The sequence below is a fragment of the Amphiura filiformis genome, chromosome 2, assembly GCF_039555335.1.
Source record: "Amphiura filiformis chromosome 2, Afil_fr2py, whole genome shotgun sequence".
Taxonomy (NCBI): domain Eukaryota; kingdom Metazoa; phylum Echinodermata; class Ophiuroidea; order Amphilepidida; family Amphiuridae; genus Amphiura; species Amphiura filiformis.
Window position 1 is genome coordinate 6,037,302 of NC_092629.1, and position 24,588 is coordinate 6,061,889.

General features: G+C 36.4%; 1 protein-coding gene across 1 annotated transcript; it reads left to right on the forward strand.

Moving 5' to 3' along the window:
* Nucleotides 1-161: 161 nt before the first annotated feature.
* On the forward strand, nt 162-23,661 carry LOC140145818 (sodium-dependent multivitamin transporter-like). The gene is made up of 11 exons (XM_072167496.1): nt 162-255; nt 1,478-1,632; nt 7,807-7,947; nt 12,232-12,317; nt 16,117-16,208; nt 18,552-18,640; nt 19,778-19,929; nt 20,519-20,638; nt 20,861-21,013; nt 22,781-22,886; nt 23,522-23,661. The coding sequence occupies exons 2-9, from the start codon at nt 1,514-1,516 to the stop codon at nt 20,920-20,922; spliced, it is 861 nt and encodes a 286-aa protein (XP_072023597.1). The 5' UTR covers nt 162-255; nt 1,478-1,513; the 3' UTR covers nt 20,923-21,013; nt 22,781-22,886; nt 23,522-23,661.
* Nucleotides 23,662-24,588: the final 927 nt, after the last annotated feature.

The window sequence follows — 24,588 nt, forward strand, 5'->3', positions numbered from 1 at the left end:
TGAATGCTTTATGTCTTGTAATTATATAAGTTACACATTTTTCCCGGGACACTTTTACTGTTAGTTTTTTCTAGTTTGTCTATCTTGATTTACGTTGATTTCGTTTCTTAATATATAAGCAATACAAATTGAAAGCTATTGAAAGAGACGGAAAAAACTGACATCAAATGCCTGTTATTAATTTCAGTTACCAATCTTGAGGTATGGAAGACGATTCTTATAACAGGAATATTGAGTACAGTATATACGGCACTGGTAAGATTTCTGTTTCGTGCATTATAACTAAATAAGAACAAGCTTGACCATTTTATGGTACCTTTGGACAATAAAGTAATATTTCATGTCATCCGAAACACGAAAAGGAAAGATTTGTCCCATCCAACTCTGTGCAAAGGGGCATATTCAAACAATATTGGAACATTTTCATAAAAAATAAAATTGAATTTCCTTTCCATTAAATGTTATAGTTTCATTGCCAGATATGTCCATGAGGCAAATAAAAACAAAAACAAAATCAACACCAATCACCAGTTATTTTTAGCAAGCATAATATGTCGCCAAAAATAAAGCGTGACACTCTGTCGATCATGACTGATCACGGCTCTTTTCATGTGTTATTTCCTTCCTATACGCCATGTACTATAAGTTCAATCGTAATATTTAAACGATGTACTTCAAAATCTAATTTTGTCACAACTACAGCACCTGAGGCCTTGATTTTGGCATTTTTTCCAGTCAAGCTATACAGATATTGTTAGCGCCCTCTAGGAAGGTCACGACATCATCAAGGATAATAGAAATCAGTGTGGGACAATTGCTCATAAGCATGTGTCCAATTCTTATTTAAATAGCATATTGTTACTAAAATAAGGTCGTGACCTTGCTAGTAATAATAATACTTTATGCAGACAGAGCTTGACTCGAATTCTATGTTGGGTTAAATGCTCAATTTTAAAATAGCTGTTGAATGATCGTATCCATGTTTATGAAGTAGGCATGATCATGAACCACATATATATGGCATCAAACCTCTGCCTTTTGTTAAATATAAATCTATGAATATGAGGAAGTCTTGTATATACACTTAATCCTTTGATTTCTTTCATCTGTGAACGTGGGAATGCGTGTTTTATTCTGTTCGCTAACTCTTTGAATTAAAGCATAAGCGGGAATCTTTGATTTTATTTCGCTAACGGCAAGATTTTATCATGTTTATGTGTGAAAAGCGCAAGCGGTAATTGTTTAATTATTGTTTGTTTCTTAATATTATTACTTGACATTATACAAAAAAACCGTCTTTGTTATTTCGAAATTTTCTATTTTGTTTTCATCTATACCCTACCTTCTAAAATCTGTTCAAGGTCATTATTTTAAGCTATTTTAGGGGGTGGACACTTTTTCTTGTTTTTATTTATTTTGCTTGTCGTCTGTGCCATATGTTTTTAATCTTTTCAACTTGTTAATACCATTATTTTAGGGTGGCCTTGCTGGTGTCATTTGGACTGACGTCTTCATGTTTGTAGTGATATTTGGTACGATGATTTCCGTTCTATCGATGGGATGTATTGAAGCTGGTGGGTTTACTTATGTATGGGAATTTAACATTCAGGAGGACAGGATGAACGTTTTCTAGTAAGCTTAACATATCACGTTTACATTGCATTAGGGTTTACTACCTTTTAACTCCTGCCAACATTTAACCACAAATCTTTGTCTTAGGCAAAATTCACTTCCTGGGAACTAAATACCACACACGGTCATAGTATGTATCTCATTGACCCATCTGTGTTATACAGTGCCTCTAGCTATAATGACATCATTATAACCAGGTCACCTCATTGCTATAACCTCTGGAGGGATTTCAGGTTGTGGTCAATTCTGTTCAGGCAGTGAAATCTAATGATTCCTGTAGAACTATCGGAGCACAAAGGCTCTTTCTATTGCACACTGATTATTTATATGGTGCTATTATTTTGTTTATTTAAGTAAAAACACTAGAACTATGCAAATGTTTGTGACTATTCTCGATACAGGGTAAGATAGAAAAAGACGTCGGCTCCGATCGCGGTACCGTTATCGCTATCGGACCAAACTAACCGTGGGGCCTAAATATTAATGAATCGGATAGCAACGTTTGCACAGCTTTTTATTTTTAAAAAAGGCCATGGTTCGTGTTTTGAACCGTTTTCGACGTACTTTAAAACTAGAATTGATATAAAAGGATTATTTTGTGATGGATCACAATTTTTACGTTTTTTTTCCATTGTTTAAAATTACGTCAGTCATTCATTATACTACAATTTTTACTCAAAAAAGTCTTTGATTTCTTTAAATATTTTTTTTACTATGATAAAGTGAATCCACCTGGCCCGTTGTAGTGTACGCAAAAAATGATTGGATCGTTTTCATTGTCTAGATTAGGGAATTAATGGAAAGATACACCTTTAAGAATTGAATGGGTATGAAATGGAAAAATCCCTCATGTGGTGCCCCACAGGGCATTAAGCTTGGCCCCATCACATTTCTTGGTGTAATCAATAATGCTTCTGAGGAGTCTCTGACTAAAAGCTTTAAGTATGTCGATGATCTCACCCTTGGAGAGGCTCTTCCTGTTAAACAAGTCCGCCAGATTGGATCTGATGTTCAGGACTTGGATGCTTGGGCAAAAGGCCATCATCGTAAGCTCAATCCGAGTAAGTAAAATGTAATACAGGTTTGCTCCATGAGGGAACCTCATGACCCTCCTAGTATTCAAATTGCTGGGATGGTGTCTCTAAGTTTCTGGAGCTGACTGTCCAGTCCAATCTTGGTGAACAATATGGTATCAAAAAGCAGTCGAAGGTTGTACCTGCTCTCACGTCTCAAACGCTTTGGTGTTCCAACTCGTGACCTAGTCTTTTTTAATATTGGTTATGTTCGCCCAACATGTGAATATGCAGCCTCTGTCTGGCATGTTAGTGTGCCGCATTATCTTTTGTGCTAATTCCTCATCCTACACAGATTCCTTGCTTTTTATATATATTTTGAAGCGGGTTTGACGGAAAAGTCAAACATTACAGTTACACTTTTGTAGGTGTTGCGGTTCTTGAGTTATGATGTAATGAGTGTCTCAAGAATCATAATACATTAAAGAATTTCCAAAAGTGTACGCTTTGTATTTGAGTTTCATATCCCAAAATGTGGAGGGACATGTCCCCCCCCCTGGATTGACACACATGCATACCAGCAATCTGATGCATCGTTTGTGTGTGCCTGAAGAGAAAAACCGACATGAGGCCTACAACTTAAATTTTTACTAAACACAGCCAAATTAAAAGTCCCCCCTAGTTCCATCCCCATTTAATCAGAGTCTGATTAAATGGGGGTGGAACTAGTGGAGACTTTTTATTTTGGCTGTGTTTATATATTAAGGCATTGTATTACAGTTTTAAACACATTTTATACATTATTGTATGTGTTTAAATTAGAAAAAATAAGTAAATTTAAGAGTTTTTAAAATCAAGTATCCAACTCTAATCTAACTAAATAGCATAGTTAATATAGTGTTATTTTTGGTTTATGATTTGTGCTTATATCCGCCACTGCTTATAGCACCCAAAGCACACAACCCTGCTTGTTGGTTCACTATCCTAGGTGTTAAGCAGTACCATGCAGGCAAGACCATTATTTTACAAGACAAGAATTGTGCCTGGGACTGAATTGATCTGATATTACTTTGCTTACGTGTCACTATTCAAAATGGTATGGTATCGCGTGATTTACAATTGTATGGGTGTTATCAAGCGGAGAAAGAAGAATAAGGTTCAAACCTTTGACTCTGAACAGTAATTTCGTTCCTATTATGTGTATTCATAAACAGCAAAAATTTAATTAACTTTAATATACCAAGGTTGACATCGTACAAAACATTCTTCTTTTGTCAAATTTTGTCAATAGGCATGTGACATCGACAATTTTAGTACTTATTGGCAGTTACATATTCGTTTAGATTTAACTAGTCAAAACAGCATCGGAATCCCTGTAAATGCACTCTGTACATATCTAAGAAATATGAACATACTAAGAAAGGGAATAGCCATTTGAATAAAAGAATTATTGATGAATTAAATTACACCCTTTTCAAACAGTTGGTTAACCCCCCATCTATATTTCTAAGTCAATATGCATAGTTACACGGGTCTCCTCAATAGTAATACCAATATACAAACTACCAACGTTCTCCCTACCAATGTCACAATGTTTGCTAAATGTATAGGCATTTTATTTAACTTGTTTAGGTGCAAGCACTGATAGACACATAGTTCAAATATAACTTTATAGGGAATTAGGTCCATTTGTTGACTTAATTTGTTGACATTTTGTTTACGCAGTCTGTATTTAAGAAAAGATAAACAAAAATAAGGTGTCTGTGAGTTTTAGGATACAATCGAAGTTGAAATATAAGTAAATGTGCCTCTAGCCGAGCTGCAAGAAACCGCCCTATATAGATCATTTGATTGTTTTAGTACATCGGATAAGAATAAACATTTGCAGGATCTCTCTTTATAGTAAGGCTAGGGTTAAAACGTGTATAGAAATGTATTGTTAATATAGCTGTCAAAACAGTTTGATTAATGATCTCCATTAACTGTTCGCAAAATATAAGCAATCAGGTAAAATGTAATTAGCGTTATTGGTGATTTCATTTTGGCAGGTGTCCCAAAGTTGATACCACGGTTGAAATCATCTAAATTATGACGAGTTCAGGCTCAAAACGCAATAAACGCCATGTGCTGCTTGGTGGATTTTTTGAAAAATCAAATGTGTTATTAATAGTTCTATTTTATATTTTGACTGCACATAATTTCATTTTTGAATGAGCTGATGTAGTGATTTTAATACAAAATTACTGTAATTGGTGCCATCCCTAATAAATTTGACCAAGGTATATATTTCTTTACATAAATAATTAGTTCAAAAGGCAGCCACAGGATAAATCTACCTCAAAACTAATTTGCGTGTAGTATTCAGGTGAGTGTTGAAATGCATGCTGTTGAACTTCTATCTATGTTCCATATCAGTTGCGTAAATGAATAGATAGAGTCACTCAATCGTAAAACACCTTTGCATTATGGAAGAGGTCAGTAGTATTGATGACTCATTTATTATTACCTATAGGCCTAATACTTATTACTTATATACAACAACAGCGCAATTGCCACTGATTTTGTAGCATTTCCTTTGCTAGTTATTGTTTTCCAGTTAGGCCTATATGCAAAAAAAGTCAAATGTCAAATTATTAAAAATAGATGTCAGTTTTATTGGTAATTATGAATAAGAAACTACAAGTTTTCTGTTTTGGCTATAGCCCCTCTCCAGAAGTACTTAAAATTTTATTAATATTTGCTCAAGTAGCATGCGATTGTCATATTTAATGAAACGAAGCATTTCCAGTGCTCCAGGTAAAAATCTCTTTCCTTACCTAGTGTGGGAGCAGTACCCTAAAACAATAGAGCTCCTCCACGTATTAATATGCAATATCTGGAAAACGGGCAACATACCGATGAGCTGGAAAATAGGCAGACTCATTTCTAAAATCAAAACACAGCTGAAACCGCTAACTTCAGACCAATTACTCATGTGTTAACCTTGTATTGGTTCTGCTAACTCAATCACCTTCCTGACTAAAATGAATATACCGGTATCGACAAGTCCATTCAGAAAGGCTTCATGTAGAGGTTATCTGGATATGTAAAACACACAGAGGCACTAACGGAGATAGAAGATGCTAGAATGGAAAACCAATAGTAACAACATGGCTTGACCTACAAAATACGTATGGTACGGTGCCACACAACTTCAAGTTCACACTAGAATGGTACCATATCCCGACCATATCAGAAAGATGATCTTCAAGTACTATGACGAGAGCTAAATACGAGTGAAGACAAGTGAATGGACAACCGATTGGATACAATGTGGTATTGAAGTATTCCACGGATATCCACTGTCATGCATTCTCATCATAGCAGTATTCAATCTTTGCTTGGATCTTCTTGAACAATAGTCACCTTTGGGTACTGCGCATGAAGGTACATCCATCAAGTCATCTGCCAAAGCCTATACAGATGACCCTACTCTGATTGCTATGAACCCTGAAGACTGTCAGAAGCTGATACATATCGTCAATGACTTTCTGAAGTGGACTAGAACCAAGGCCAAGCCAATTAATGTAGATAACACGTCATGAAGAGGTTTGTCCCAAACAAGACACAGAGACAAGTGGGACATAAATTCCAATGCTTGGCTTACGACCCAATGTTGCCTATAGACGGAGGAGTGTGTGGGCCTTGTCGATAGTAGATGAAGTCGATAGTAGAACCCTGAAGTCGATAGTAGATGGCTTACGGCCCTTCATCGAAGTGGTAAATCAGAAGAAACACTGCACGCCAAAAGACTTCTAGAGTTAGATTCCGCACTGAAGATAGTACAACCTACCGGAGCCCAGTTTTGCCTATCCCAAAGAGAGATGTAAGCAGAATTGTACAGAAGGCCAATGACTGTGAACTCCTGATGGATGTAGATTGAGGAACACAACCAAATAGTTTTCCCTCCTCAAATTACAGAAACAGCAAAGCGTCCTAGATATCACTATCTATTCTAAAAGGACAAAATCGGTTGTTATCATCGACCTTACTGTCCCGATGGCCGATGGAGGAGAACTTGTCAGACACATATTCAAAAATAGTAGGCTGCGACTATATTTGTGACCGTACACACGAATGAGCCGTAAATGTCCTCAATTGTATTCTGAGTTACAGTGTAAAATGGGCATGAAGGTCATATTCATAGGTATTTCAATTTGGTGCTACGTGTATCTCATTAAATGAGGTACACATAGCACCAAATTGAGGTACTTATGAATACGACCTTCATGCCCATTTTACACTGTAACTCAGAATACAATTGAGGACATTTTACGGCTCATTCGTGGTGTACGGTCACATTTATAAATACGTATTTATAAATACGCACGTGATCACCTCCGCGCTGTCATAACAGCCTGTAGAGAGTAAGTCTCGAATTAACCTTCTACATAGCGGGTGTCTTCCTGTATATTTGAATACAAAAGCGGTAAGCAACGCAAAACTGTGTAACAAAATCTTGTTGTATTATATTGTAAACATAACGATAAATATTCTTTTCCTTCGGCAAATACTCTCAAAATGTTGTTTTTGATAACATAAATTCGGAATCCCCTGTATAATAATTTTGCTATTCCTCCCTACACTTCAACTACATTACAGTAGATTTTTAAAATTTGCTTCGAGGATAATTAAATGTCAAAAATAAAAATTGTCAATAACTTGCCATAAAATTTGTATCATACCGAGAATTTCGAAAAATCTAAATTATCTGATATCAGAAGGACAGTACTTGAATTCAGAATGCGATTTAATGTGTCTGATATGTTCTCATATCCCACAAAAATACTGTGCAGATGTTGCTATCCGATTCCTTAACCGTGAAATTACTCTAAATTATGATTGTGAACGATTAACAATAACATTCAACATAAAAGTAATGGTGAAGATGATTTAAAAAATGACGATGACATAATTGTAATGCTCCTTAAAATTACTTAACTTGCTACTGTTTTTCTTTTTTGTTGAATACATCCAAATATAATGGTGATGATGATGATGATGATGATGATGATGATGATGATGATGATGATGATGATGATGATGATGATGATGATGATGAAGATGATGATGGATGATGATGATGATGGTGATGATGATGATGATAATTTTTCCTTTCCAGCTTTCCAAAAGACCTAACAGCGCGCATGTCATTCGTCTCATGCGTGATGGGTGGATTTATCAACTCACTAGCCCAGTGGGCTGTTAGCCAAACATCAGTGCAAAGAATTCTTGCGGCAAGAACTATCAAAGATGCTCAAGTGTAAGTATATGTAGGGTAAAAGTATCCTGCAATATTTGAATTGGGATATAACCCAAAAAGGTCAAAGGCCATATTTTTTGGCTATATGGGGTATAAAATATTGAAATGCTTCGATTTTAACAAAAGAGGTGTTACCAAAATGCATACAAATAAATCAAGGTCAATAGGCCTCAATGGTACTTGAAATCGGAGCATTTTTATATATTTTTTGACTCTTATAGGGCAAAAAAAACACACCATACATTTTCTGAAGCCCTTTGACTAGATAAATACATTGGCATGATGTTTAGCACAATGTGTGTAAGTTTAAAATTGGACCCTGTGAAAAGTTCGATGGCATTTTCCCGCCAAAAGCGACTCCGATCACAATTGCTATGTTGCATTTGTGTCTACCCCATGATGTCAACTATCACTGGTTCTTTTCCAACATTTGGTACAAAACCTCATTTGAGAGGGTCTGGCTCATACTCTATAACATGTGTCATCTATTAGGCCTTCTCCGTGGTTTAATTAGGGTTGTAAACTCCCAAGATAAGGCCCGTTATGTTTCTTATCTGGAGACAACGGCGTAAACCCGGGATATCCCTTATATTATTGGGGGTCTATCCGAGTTTAAATCGTATGATAACGGGTTTTTTATGGGGTTTAAAAACCTGTATGTTGCATTATCATGATTATCTTATGTTTACCCTTAACCTCTTGTGATCATGTGAGATTTGATCATAGTACATGATATATCATGTTTTGCTACTATGCTCAGGTCAATATCCACTACTATTCTCTATCATGTGAGAAAAAATCATAGTATTTAGGTTCAGAACATATCACCTCAAATGTCAATGATGATAATATCTGAACAATGTTCAGAAGTTCAGAAATTTACCCCCACAAAACTCAAATTCAGTCTCCTAAAATCCGCCATTCCAGGCTAAGTCACTACATTATGAGTATCATAATGAAAACTCATAGAAAGGAAATTTTCTAGTAAAAGTTATTTGACACCATCTCCGTTAGTCTTGGCACTTCATGAAGTAATATTCCTTACTTAATGTCAAATGTGTGGTAAACATCTCAGAGAAGCCACAAATCCTATCTACAACGCACAGCGTCATCATCCGTAGGGAGTGTTCATAAATACTTTGGTGGGGGGATATTGTGGGATCAAAAAATTTTGGGTCCTAAAAGGGTGATAAAAAAAATCAGTCCTTAATAGGGGAATCAAAAAAATTTTGAGGGTAAAATTACGGGGTAAAATGTACGAGAAGGCATGTACATTCCAAAATGAATGTTAAGTATTCTATTTTATAATCTCAAGCTACAAATCAACAAAATGTGCGCACTTTACAATTTGGGTGTAACACTATGACTCCAATGAGTAATAACTCCAAACGGTAATTTTTAGCTATTAAAAATGAGTTAATGACCATAGGGATAGATCCCGGGGGATGGGGGGGGGGGTCCTCCCAATGTATTGTTAGGGGGGATGGTCCATACGATCATCCCCCCCAATGTTGACGCCTGTATATGGGTTTCTAACCAAATTTAACCCCATATTTTAGTCATTTAAAAATAAAAAGTATCAATTTTGTTGCGCTTCGCACAAATTAATTCCAGTTTTATACTATATTTCACCAGTTTAGCTTCAATATGGCAATTTTTTTTTCCGCGCTTCGCGGCATTTGTACCATAAACCTATTTTGTCAGCAGAAGGTGCTGGATTCACAGAAATCTATGCCACTGTTAATGATGTATATTTTTGGTTTCTTTTTTAGGACATGAAGGGGGGATAACAAAAAAATTAGACCATAAAAAGGGGGGATCAACAAAAAAGTCCACCCTTTTTTAGGGGGATTTTGTTCGAGATAGGCCGAGCGACTCAGACTAAGCATACCATTTACACAATGTGACTATCATATGAGATACCACAGAGTTTCTATTCTACACATTATTACGATTTGCGCATGCTCAGTATCCCATATGATGTTGCTATTGCAAGAAAATTCGATTTGTTGTCAGTAAAATCCAGGTTTTGTTTCCAATACACTAACTTGAAATGCAATACACTAATTAGCGGCGATTGCTGTTTGTTGTGGATATATTTTACTGCATTTTATCCGTAACGATTTTTAAAAATCGTTCATCAAAATTGTGATATATTTAACTGCTTGAGAATTACAATCATATGTAAAGGAACACATTTAGCCCATTCAGCTAAGATCCGGGTGCTTGTATAGAATATTAAATCACAAGTCTATAACACAATGCATAGGTAAACTTTCTTTATCTGTGTCAATAATAGAATATTCATTTCAATATAATTGAATACACTTTGAGTTTGTACTTTACCTATAAGCGATCTAGCGATCGATTTCTAGCCAATCAGATACGACTCCTTTTCTGTTCGGTGAAATACCAATCGCCCGTCGCTCACTAACGGAGCATGGAACAATATTTATAATACAGGGTGTTGACACTGTGCAACGTGAGTAAAATCGATCTTGTTTGCTGTATTTAATTGGCAAAATGATAATAGAAATAATTGTTTCATTCATATCCTAAACCGATATGGTTTATAACCTTATACCCCCTTTAATCAGGTAAATAATTCAAACAATATTATTTGCTCAAGTGGATATAATCACTGTGTCCGAAAAAGAAATGGACACACTCTGGCAGCAGCCTTCAAAATACTAGGACCACCCAAAGTGTGGCCAACCTGGGAATTGCTTTGGCCAGAAATTGCGGTCAGCTAGGGCAGATATGTGGAGTGGGGCTAGAGTAAAGCCATGATTTTTCCGTGTTACAAAATGTAAATTCCGTGTTACAAATTGGACGATTCCGTGACTTTCCGTTTTACATTATAAAGCACTAAAAAGTGAATACAAACATGTTTTTAAAAGTGTAATTTGTCTTATATAATTATTATGTACCTTTTTACTGTAGTCTCCCCTCAACATCCCCATTAAAATTAAGCATCATCAATTGTCTTGTGTGTATCGGCCAGAATCTTGCATCGTAGGCAATAATGCTATAATGGATTGTTTGATATGGTTGATTACTACTACATTATCACTTTTAATAATAATAATAATAATAATAATAATAATAATAATAATAATAATAATAATAATAATAATAATAATAATGATAATGTATTCTTATATAGCGCATTACATCAAAGACCACAAGGCGCTTTACAATTAAAACATGTGTACGTAAAAAACAAAAATACCCATTTAATTATAAATATATACACGAAAAAAGTTATCACAAACTGCAGCTGTAAAAGAGTGCTCGATTTCGAAAAAGAGCAGTAGTATTACACGTATATCAATACAGTATGTATTGGACTCGCTACACTGTGTTTCACGTTGCTAAACGATCATCATTGCTAAAGGGAAATGCTTGTCAGAAGCAGTAGTGTATCAAGCTAACGTCAGCTCCAGTAAGGGTTGTAAAACCTATGTAGGCCTTGCTGGTGGCAAATTCAAGGAAAGGTATAATAACCATGTTAAGTCGTTTACCCACAAAAAATACAAGAACGAAACCGAATTATCCAAACACGTTTGGAGTCTCAAAGACAATAATGTTAAATATGATATATCCTGGGAAACCATCCTCAAATCAAATACTTTTAGGCGCAAAACGGGCATGTGTAATCTATGCCTCGAAGAGAAATTGGCAATCCTTAATAATAAAAAAGCCGATCCAAACAGATCGTTAAACAAACGGACTGAATTCATAAGCAAATGTCGACATGGCAACACTGCCAGGAAGAAGAGAAAACCTCCGTAGTTTGTAGTCATTCGCCTGATGATCGTTTAGCAACGTGAAACACAGTGTAGCGAGTCCAATACATACTGTATTGATATACGTGTAATAATTATAAATATACATCATTAAGAAATATGAAAAAAAATTAAATAGGCACACGATGAACATTGCACAAAAGGGATTGCACGGACAAAATACATGCAAAATGAGCAAAGAAACAACTAAGTGAAATGTTCAAAGTGACGGCATAAGCAATAAAGCAAAATAAGTTTAACCAACACGAATCAACACAAAAGTTAGACATTTTACACAGTTTTTCACTATTTTGCAGCATTTTCAAATTTCAGTGAGCAAACCCCGAATTCCGTGAATTTTTCCGTTTTTCCGTATCACGGAGAAATCATGGCTTTAGGCTAGAGTAAGGCCAGTACCATCTTAGGGCAGCATATATGTGATCTCACTCCTGACACCAATAATACTTTTGTCTACGTCAATTTGCTTGTCTTCCAGATCTGTTTGGCTGAATTTGCCTTTCACCACCTTCCTCAAGTTTCTATCATGCTTTCTTGGTCTTGTAATGTATACGTTCTATTACGGTAAGATATGAAAGACCTAAACGAGGGAACACTTTGTGGCGCATTTGTTGTATTTGTTTGTGAGTTCGTTTGATTGTTTAAACGGTCGCTCATCTGTGGAGACCCACTTGGATTCTGGTACATGCAAAATGCTCCAGCTAGGTGAAAATGTCTATTGAGTCTTTCTTATTTATTATGTAATGTGTAAAGTACGGTAAACTACATGTTATTATTATCAGTCTGTCAAATCGAGTCATATTACAACGAGAGGTGAGACTGTCACCTAGTACAAAACCATGGTTTGCAAGCAGTGTTCGTTTTATATCATAGGTGGGGTTGTTGCCACTCAATCAATTAAATCATTTTACGATAATACCGAATGTTAGGTGAGACTGCCACCTTATACAAAACCATGGTTGCAAGCAGTGTTCGTTTTATATCATAGGTGGGGTTGTTGCCACTCAATCAATTAAATCATTTTACGAAATACCGAATGTTAGGTGAGAATGCCACCTTATACAAAACCATGGTTGCAAGCAGTGTTCTTTTTATATCATAGGTGGGGTTGTTGCCACTCAATCAATTAAATCATTTTACGATAATACCGAATGTTTAGGTGAGACTGCCACCTTATACAAAACCATGGTTTGCAAGCAGTGTTCGTTTTATATCATAGGCGGGGTTGTTGCCACTCAATCAATTAAATCATTTTACGATAATACCGACTGTTTAGGTGAGACTGTCACCTTATACGAAACCATGGTTGCAAGCAGAGTTACTTTTTATATCATAGGTGGGGTTGTTGCCACTCAATCAATTAAATCATTTTACGAAATACCGAATGTGTACTCTCCCGACGAAATGTCTTTCCGCAGTAACAATTGTTGAATTTTTAGTAAATAATACAAACTTGAAACCTATTTATTACTTTAATTATCATCTATAATACCTGAATCAGATTTAGTCAACTTTTCAACATCAAAACATTGCTGGAAAATTACGAAATAAACTTTCTTACGATCTCATGAAAAACCTGTACAAAATCCCCATAGAAGAAGTGGCGGCGCTGTACTTAAATAGCTAATTATGACGTCAATCCTTGACGACAATCATAACAACAGATGGCGCCCGGGGTATTTGAACTCTTTTTAAAACATGTGATGCATAACAAATGCCTACCTGCCTATGTCGAGTGGTGTAGTCGAACGGTGAACCTGTCTTGCATTGCTATTGTCATGTCAGTTGTTTCAAGTCCGGTGTCTTGTTTCAGAATGTCGACATATGTTAGGGCAGGCCTTCCTTGTTTCCTGTTCCCATGCTTCGGAATCCAGTGCACCAGTTGATATACAGGTTTTATCTTGCTTTTATAGCACTGACCAGCAAACCGAGTCCTTCTCTCTCTGATCTTTGGAAGGTCACCATACAGCTCTTTGTTTGTCATGTGTTGTTTCCAGTGGACATTGCACATTGACCTCAACAGCCTGGTATATCAGCCATCCAGCTCCTTTGCCAGTTTGGAAGTGACTGTCCATGCCTCACACCCATAGAACAGTATCGATTCCACTGTTGCTGTAAGTAGGCGCTGTTTGAATCTTCCTGAGAGCGACGACTACGTGTTCTTCTTTCCAGTTGGAATCCAAGTTCCTCTTCCTTACCCTCTATTGCTGTTCTTAGAGCATAATCCAGTATCACTACAAATAAATATGGAGCGAGAGTGTCGCCCTGCAGTACACCGGCCAGTATTTCGAAGAGGTCTGTTTCTCCATCAGGTGAAATCACTTTTGCTTTTGTCTTTGCATACATATTAGCAATGGCTTTAACAAGCTGCTCAAGAACCCCATAAGCTTTCAGGATTTTCAACAATTTGACCCTGTGGATGGTATCAAAAGCCTTTCGAAAGTCAATAAAGGTAATAATTGTAGGAAGGTTGTTAGCTTTGATCCCTTCGATGAGCCTCCGTAGGGCAAGAATATGGCCGACTGTGGTCCTACCAACTCGGAATCCATTTTGATTGTTTCTCATGTGTTCATCGAGTTCTGGTATGATCAATATTATGAATTATGATACAAAAGGAATAAGGGTATTCCCCGATTACAACGGATTAGTAATTATTATGCGATTATGTTATTTGCCACCATCCAAAAGAGATAACTTCCATTCAGTTAATATCATGCAGCCCCACTACAGGGATTTCCTATCAGCGCATTATAGTTTAATTTCGACTTCCAAAATCTCGTGCAATATATTCTTGTATCACACTCAAAGCCATTCAATATTATATAAATATTGACGAGGGATCTGTTCGATATAATTTGAGAACAAAGGAGATTCATGGCTCAATGGACAATTGCCCGAAATCTGGACGGCCGAAAAAAACAACACCAAGATAATAATAACAACCGAACCCAAATTGCGTTGTATCACACATTACTGATGATGACCAGCAGTGCAGTCGGGATAACTGCAAGTCGATCATGATAACGTTTTGATAGCAAGAGGATGTCATAATGAGCCTCATTAAACAGCGCCGCCACTTTTTCCAATGGAATGTTACTGTGTAATTAATCGCAAAATAAGGACATTTTTTCTTTCTTTCTTTTGTAATAAATGAGGTTCCAAGTTCCTGCAATTATGACTATTATTGATTAAAGGGTTTATATTTAGTGACAGTTAGGTTCGATACGTTTTCCATTTGTAGTATCATTACCATTTAACTTTTGTGCGGTTATAGGTGGTGCGGAAAGACATTTCGTCGGGAGATTACGTGAGACTGTCACCCAATACGAAAATATGGTTTTCAAGCAGAGTTCTTATTATATCATAGGTGGGGTTCTTGTCACCCAATCAATCAAATCGTTTTACGAAGTACCGAATGTTTAGGTGAATCTGCAACCTATTATACGAAACAATGGTTTCCAAGTAAAGTTCTTTTTATATCATAGGTAGAGTTGTTGCCACCCAATTAAATCATTTTACTCCATAGTTAGCATATGTGCATACTATTGAGCGCTGTTGAAAACATGAAATTGTACCAAAGTCTGGCGCTTTACCAACTGGGCTAATGAGGTTGAGAGACATATTTGTAGGTTTACTTGTTCGTATAACTATCGATTTGCTCAAAACCCTTTACATGTTTGTGGATGGGGCTCTTCATGTTTGCATGTTTTAAAAGCGCTCGATTGCTAACATATGCTAACTATCGAGTTTTTACGGAACCGAATGTTTAGATGAGACTGACACCTAATTAAGAAATAAAGGGTAATGCATGATCCTTTACACGAAAATAATGTGTCCGAGGCAGTAAAACGTAAATAATGGGTGAGGCGCAGCCGAACCCATTATTTAAACGTTTTACTGCCGAGGACACATTATTTGCGTGTAAAGGATGATGCTGCACCCTTTATTTCTATTCTATTACCACAAAATAGTGTGATTTAAAGAGAAAATATCAATTTTTTTGCCCAAATATTTCAAGTTATTTACCTCAAGGTGGAGCGCATACACGTAGCCAAAGCGTATGCACATTCCAATAACACAACCTAACATTCCATCCCCCCTATAAGCAGGTATGCACATATATACAATAACACACCCCTGACATTCCATTCTCCCCTACATAAGCAGGTGTGCTGTGCACTCTGCTGTGCGCTGTGATGACAGAAGAACATAAAGTTCGTTGCCCTTGACACTTTATCGCTAATTAATGGTCTGTCACGTGACGCGTTTCAACAAATCACAGTGCGCGATTTTGAATAATGGGTCGTGGGGGTAATAGAATACTAAACCATGGGTTTCAAGTAGAGTTCTTTTTACATCATAGGTGGGGTTGTTGCTACCCAATCACCAATGACAACTAATAATGCATATGATCCAGATGTACGCACACCCCCGAACTACACCAGTCCTGATCAGGTACGTATGCTACAAACCGTTTATAATTGAAGGCCGAATTAAAAAGTATAGATTACGTCTGAAATCAGGGCAAAGGCGCAGCGTGATCGGTTGCTGACTTGCACAGTATGGCATGACAGGACGTCAGACGCAAACTAGTCTTTTTAATTCGGTCTTCAATTATAGGTATCGTACCATTTGGGAATCATAAGTAAAAAGTTACCAGCCTAAACTTTTAGAGATTTTTTAGGCCGCAGGAATTTCACCTGATTATTTAAAATTGACTTTTACAATATTTTGAAGCATTAAAATATACTGGGCCTGTTACTGGACCGCTAGACAGGAAAATTACCAGCCCGACTAAAAAGCTACAGGCTAGTGTCCGGCGTGCTGTGGATATTTCGGACGCTGTGACTCCTCCTCCTCACTCACTCACTCACTCACTCACTCACTCACTCACTCACTCACTCACTCACTCACTCACTCACTCACTCACTCACTCACTCACTCACTCACTCACTCACTCACTCACTCACTCACCACTCACTCACTCACTCACCCATGCCCAAACATGTCTCTCGGTCCAGGTATTTCTATATGAGTTAAACGAGAAAATCAGAAAGCCGTCCATACAGGATCATAGTTTAATTCGTTAATATAATGAAATATGCCTAAACGGGGTGATACCTAAATTAACCGAAATATGTGAAATAGGTGAAGGATCTATGATACATTTATGTATTGTATTAAACTATATTTTATTGCCATTTATGTTTTTGAATCATATAATATTTTTTATAAATAAGTAAACCTTTACTTCATTCGTTTTGTGCTAGTGTGCAACGACCAATTAAGGTGGCATGATTCCGCAACGTTGTGGAATGATGGCTAATTCATAAGGTACCAGTTTGAAAATATTATACACAAGTTTGGGTTAAAATAAATTGCACAAAACTATCTTTACAGTAATAGATGTTTCAGCACTGCCTGAACCATTGTAAAGTGACATTCCCTTGCAAAAATCCTTGCATCATTCCGCAACGCGTTAAGAATTCATGAATTGCAAGGATAATTTTTAAATATACGATAAAATTAAAACGTTAATAATTATTTCTTGATAGATGGTGATAGTTATTATGTTACATCATATGCCTAACATTCAGTGCTAAATTTCACTTCCAAGAATTTTAGACTCGCAGAATGTTGACAAATTATCGGGTAAAAAAATGGTGTTAAATATTTTTGGATAAATAGTGATATTTGTCAGCTAACATAATTAGCTAAGTATAATGAAACACAATTTACTTAAATGTATTCATACCTTTCATTCCGCAACGCTCCTTGCATCATGCCGTAACGTGTTGGAAAATCTGGTATAAAGAGACAATGCCTATGATTTCTTTTTCAAATGGATACTGATAATTGTTACACACCGACATCGCCCGGTTAATAATTACATTACACAGCAGAGGCACTGATATGAATACCCGGGATCGATACTCGTGAATGTGCTATGCACGATTTGATATTCAGACGATATATCTTTGGATACCGGGGTAGAAAATGATGAAAATCTCCCTTGCGTCTTGAAAAAGAAGCTTGAGTCTTGAACTCAAAACCTACAAAAATTAAGATTTTATATGTGCCGAACTATAGCGCAGCGCGTAGGCTAGCCCCACTCACTCGTGGAAGCAGTCTAAAAGCAGATGACCATTGACTTCATCATGGCGTATACATGCTCACTCACACACAGAGAGGTCGATTCCCAGGCTATTGTCAGTAGGCTTAGTCGGATGTCCCTCGGCTCATTATGCGTCTCAAAGGTCGAAACAAAATGGCCATGCGTGGCTGTGGATTCAACCTACCATGGCGATTTCTGCCATGAAGATATCGGGGCGATGACACTGTGTGTTAGTTACATCCTAAGCTTTACATTAAGTAGCAAATTTTAACACCTCAGATTATTAAACTCACAGCGTTTGCCAAAAATGTTTTAGTGAAAAAATACTGCTCCGGTGCGCATCATTCAGCAAGTTTGCATATGCAAATTCGGAAATAAGGGTGGTTTGGAAAAGTTTTTCCTACCTTAATCATTCAATTTACCAATAATAGTTGACCATTATTAAAATTTGCGATTAAGCATCATTAGTTTGATCTCGTGCAATAGTTGGTAATGTTTTAATGTTCCAGTATACGATGGGTAAGCCTCTTCCCTTGTTTGTAAGATATATACAATTATGATGCTGGCTAGTAAGCATCATTCATTGATCAAGTACGCTGGTGTGTTATGTTGTTGTTGTTTTTTCAAAATTCCGATTTTTACACTTAAATGAAATATTTCTACTTTCTCTTTTTATATCACAGATCCTGATTTACTTTATCAGTCAGCAGTTCGGACACATTCCTGGCTACCAGGGCTTATTCATTGCCTGTCTTTTTGCCGGTGCTTTAAGGTTGTTTAAAAACTTATAAACCCTAGTACTACCAACCCCCTAAGATTTTTCATCCGCCATACAAAACGCGCCAGATTACGTCCAAACGACTATAGCTAATCATAGATCCATCCTTTGCGCTCATTTTAGTATAAATACAATTTGAGAGCCGCCGACATACCTGAAGGTAAGCTAGGCCGACCATCAAAACTGACCATAGAGACATTAAAACCCATGATTTTCATTTTGCTCTTGTAACATGATTCCAACAGATATCGACTTTTTAGGAGAAAATCCCAGGTGGTATGCGCCGTGCATTCTCTAAATTCAGTAAATTTCCATCGTCAACCGTGTAATTGAATGGGATTATTGGGAACCGTTGGGGTTCGATAATGAACCCGCAAAACTAACCGAGTATGGAAAATGCCATACGGCCGACCGGTTTTGCCAGCTCTCTCCGACCATCATGCCACCTGCCGCCTATAAAATCTGGTGAAAATCGCATACTCGTTGAACTTCTTAAGCCAAAAATTCTATTTTGCCCATATTTTTGTGCAATTGGCCCAGTGGCGTGACCAGATCTGACCTTCCGGGGGATTTAAAATTGTTGATCAAAAGTAGTAGTATTTATGTGCGAGCCTAAATTTTTCCGCATTTTTTTGTGTCGGGGGGGGGGGGGGCAAAATAAAATTTTTGGGGCAACGGCGAAAAGAATTTGAATGGCCTCATACAATACATATACCTGTTTTGTTTTTAGAGACTGTGCATGTCTTCGAGCTTCCAAAAAGGCTATATTGTGACATTTACTCTATTTTGGCTTATGATCGGGGTGAATTTTGGTGAAAAAGGGGCTCCTTGCCCCTCTTAATTTTTTTCAGAGGGGCACTTTTTTCTTTCATTGTCACTCTGCCCCCGCCCACCCCTCCCCCTCCCACCCGCTGGCTACGCTACTGTTGCACATACATACATTGTCGCAATTTTTAGGTCCATTTTTCATGGTTGGCCAAGTTTGTGTGAGTGTGGTACTGTGGTGGGTGTGTAGTGTGGGGTTGTGTGTGGATATGTGTGTGCGTGTGGGGTGTGTTTGGAGGAGTGTAGGGATGTTCACGGATTTTAACACGCCCTTATTCTTTATTAAATACTTTTCTGTTTTATCAGCACTATAGATTCTGGTTTAAACGCAATAACTGCCGTAACGCTAGTGGATGTCATTAAACCTGTACGGAGGTGGCGACGCAGACGTCAGTTACGAACAAACAATATCTCATTCTCTTCTCATGATGTTCTTAGCCCTAGCACCTCAGTATCTGGTTGGTAAACAATCCATCAACCCATCAATCAATCAATCAATCAATCAATCAATCAATCAATCAATCAATTAATTATTTAATCAATCAATTAAGCGATCAACTAACCTATCAATTAATGATCTAATCAATTAATCAAATCAACTTACTTAAACAGCTATTGATTAAATCATAGAAATATCCAATCATTAAAGGCCAATTCAGTGACTTGCTCATCCGGACGATCGTAAAAATCATCAAAATTCAGATTTTGGTGTCATTGTCATTGTCATAGATATGCTAACATAGCCTGCTAGTGGTTCAGCCGAAAGCCGTGTATTTAAGACGAAATAAGGCATTAACATGAATCTGTAATTTATATACTGACAGTATATAAATTATCTACATGTATTGCAATGGGACAACAACTTTGTCAACTGTTTTCTTCGTTTTTGCCGAATTTTAAATTTATGATATTTGTTGTACACTTCGGCTGGGATTACTGAATGGGACTTTAACGTATATGGAAGAAAACCTAATACCAATACTGATAAGAACTGTTACGGTTTACTGAAATTCTGCGAATAATTATTTGTTTTCTAATTGTGTATAGATGATACAGCAACGGCAGACGCATATAAGTCTTTCTCAAGCACACATGCTCTTCATCAAAATAACAGCGATGAAGATGATGACGATAAAAGTTATGATATTATTCTAACAAAAATATTAAGTAAGCCATCTTAATATATTATTTGGTGTGTTGTGTGAGTGGGTACCAGTTCTATTTTTGGTATTTGTGTTTTATTAGGTTTTTATCGCTTTGATTATTCCTTCTTTAATTAAATTTCTTTATTTTGCGACATTGTTCTTGTTTCTTTGTTTGCTTGTTGTTGTTTTTTAATTTTTTGTGCATGATAATATAATGTATAATATACTTATTTTTTGTATAAAGCTGCTGTGTTTGGAGCCATTACAATGGGTTTAGCTTTTGCAGCCACAAAATGGGTACATTAGTCTCCATGGCTTTCACTATATTTGGAGCAGTGGGTGCGCCTCTGGTGGGTGTATTCACTTTGGGTATGTTGTGGACAAGAGCCAATGAAATGTAAGTTCATAGCTATATGTATCGATTGCAAATTTGGAAAATGAAATCATTTGGAAACCAGTGTGTCATTGTTTTGTATCATGTGTAAACTTAATGTGTGTTATAGTGAAATCTCCGATATTCTCCATCGGTGGCCTCCTCCGCGTATTGGTGTGGATTAAAAAACTCAATTTGGTTTAAACGCGCCTTCTTCATTTGACATATGAAGAGTTTGTTTCCAAAAGGCGGTAAATCCAAAAGCTGCTTTGTGTAAAATTCATTTGAAGATATTCCTAAGAGTAGCCGTATCCTTGCCAATCTAATAACATTGGACCACTAGAATAGTTATAACAATTCTTTGGATATCTTTAAAAAATAATTGCAAATCTCTACCTCCCACGTGCGAAGACAAAAATAATAAATATAAAAGAAAATTATTTGTTTGTTCCAAAAGGAGCTAAATCCGATGGCAGCCATGTTAAAACTTTGCATTGGAGAATTTTAAGGGAATAAAATGATTTTGAAAATAGTTAGAAAATAATCTAGAGCTACAAACATATCCATTCCAATCGATAAATGTCATTTAAACTTTTAAAATGTTAAATATACCATAAAAATATGACACAAGGCAGCTATTGGATTTAGCGCCTTTTGGAAACAAACTCTTCATATATACATGTATTTTTTCGTTAATGCTTAAACCAACATACTTATCTCGCAACTCACAACATTTGCCGATTTAGCAGGACCCTTATGCACTGGTTGAGACTGTGATCCCTATCATTTAGTAAATGCCTTATTGATATTTATCACAGTCCTGGAAGAAGTAACCCTTTAACTAACCCAATAAATCCAAGAGTTTGAAATTGTGATATTTAGCAAAAGCATTATGAAAACGAGTGATTGAAGAACATAATATGCATTGCGATCATCTATCAAGTGCTGAAACTGAAAGCATTATTATTGACCGCAAATAAATGAATCTTTGATAGCGATATGGCCCCCGGCAATAACAACATTATAACTTATATGTTAGAAAAAACATTTATCAAGCACGAATCACGTGGTTTTATTTAAAACAAACTCAAAACCATAAAAATCAGCCGGCTCTCAATACACGATATTTAAAATTCCCGCGCGAAATTGCCTGTGGCAATGACGTCATGGTTGTTTGTGCTCAATTGTCGTCAGCCTTCATTGTGTTACTGGGACGTCATTGCCACAGGTAATTTCGGTACCCGGTAAATTTGAATATCGCGTGTTGAGAGACGGCGGTTTTATTCGTTTTAAGGTCAATATGAGTTTGTTTTCTATAAACCCACGTGATTTGTCCTTGGTAAATATTTTTCTAATGTATAAGACATAATGTTGTGATAACCGGAGTGTTTCTCGCCACATATGGTAATATTTCCATAAAAACAATCGTCGATCATTTTGATGTCCTTCCGCACGCCATGTACGTACCGTGTTATGAGCGTTCGGCCAATATTTCGATCGTATTTAAAAAAAAACTACTCCATAGGTTTATTCAAAATTTCGGATTTTATCATAATTGCAGCAACTGAAGCCTTAATTTGTGCAGGGCATGTTAGATAACTGAAGCACATTACAATCGTGTAAATATCAGAATTTTGACAAATATTGTGGGTGTCCTCCTTAGCAAATTTTACAACAATGGCTTTAAGCGTTCTTAGAACTTGCACTTGCATTTGAAATTTAAATTGATAAATTGCTTTGAAATCGTCTTTTAAACTAATGCTACTGTATTTTAATATTTTATCGTTTAAGTGGCACTCTAATAGGCGTGATTGCAGGTTCGACTCTAGGTATATGGGTCGCTGTAGGAGCCACAGTCAATAGCGACAACCTTGATGAAGCATTTGGCTTGTATAGGGTACGTATTAAGGTTTTTGACAAATAAAAGTAAATATTGCATGCTATGTGGCAAGAATTAATGCAAAGAAAGCGCTAGATTGAAAATATATTGTGAAATCATAAAAGACCAGATAAACAAGAGAAGCAAACTGAAACATGCTTAGTTTGAAAAAAAGTCACAAGACCCATTTGAATGAACTTAAGGGTCGACGAGGTATTGTTGGTCGAAGCAACCTAAAAATCGATTGTCATTTATCTAGATCAATATATTATTAAAAATTAACACCTTGATGTTTTGCAAAAGTTAATTCTACAAATCCTATACTTTGCAAACTTGCTTAATTTATTGTTGTTAATGAGTTATGTACGTTTTACAAAAGTGTTGTTGTTTCAGCCCTCTTTACAACGTAACTCAAGAACCGCAGCACCTATAAAAGTATATCTGTGATATTTTAATTCTTCTACACGCTCGCTATGAATTGAGCAATGCAGTTTTGCCAAAATTCACTACCATTCGTAAGATGCTGTGAACTACCAAATCACAACAGTTTAAAATAATTAATAACCTTAATATATCCACAGGTAAAATATCGCGTTGAATTTAGTTTTTTATTTTATTTCAGTTTTCTTATCTTATTTGTGATGCCTTTTCAGCTTTCAGTGATGTGGTATGGAACATTTACTTTGTTAACAACCATAGTGGTTGCAATTCCATGTTGTGAAATCGTGCGCTTGATATTCCCGAAAGAAAAACATAAAACTATAGATCCGATGTTATTGGCGCCATTTCTACGGTAAGTGTTTGGTTCTCGATCAAATATTCAGTTAAAATTTATAGCAATATGCCAAATACCAAAGGAGTCTTTATTACTACTAATATCATTATTACTGCTACTTCTAATTAGTATTATGACAATGATCTATTACAACTTCTTATCCATTGCTAATACATGTGCTTTTTTTTATATCACAGAAAAAGAGACACGGAAGAAAGTAGATCTGAAGAAGATAAATTAAGTGATTCCAAGATGTGAACTCTCACAATGAATTACTGTATTTGGTTTGCTATCTCTAATTCGCAATAAGGTTCGCTATCTCTAATTCTAAAAAGGCCCGCTATCTCCAATTCTAAATAAGGTCCGCTCTCTCTGAGTTGAAAATTAGAGATCATAGATCATGGCGAACCTTATAGCGAATTAGAGATAGCGCATCTTATTTTGAGTTAGAGATAGCCACCCTTATTTAAAATGAGATTGTGGGCCTTTTGAAATTAGAGATAGCGGGCTTTACTTTGAATTAGAGATAGTGGGCCTTATTTTATATTAGAGATAGCGAGCCTTATTTAAAATTAGAGTTAGCGGGCCTAATTTAAAATTAGAGATAGCGAAACTTATTTGAAATTAGAGATAGTGGGCCTTATCTAAAAGTAGTGATAGCGAACCTTAGAGATAGCGGGCCTTATTTGAAATTATAGATAGCGAGCCTTAGAGATGCCGGGCTTGTTAAAATTAGAGATAGTGGGCCTTATCTAAAATTAGTGATAGCGAACCTTAGAAATAGTGAACCTTCTTTAAATTAGAGATAGCGGACCTTATTTAAAATTAGTGATAGCGAACTTTATTTGTAATTAGCGACAGCGAACCTTAGAGATAGCGGTCCTTAGAGATAGCGGTCCTTAGAGATAGCGAACCGACACCCATTGCGATCGCCCTATACTAGCA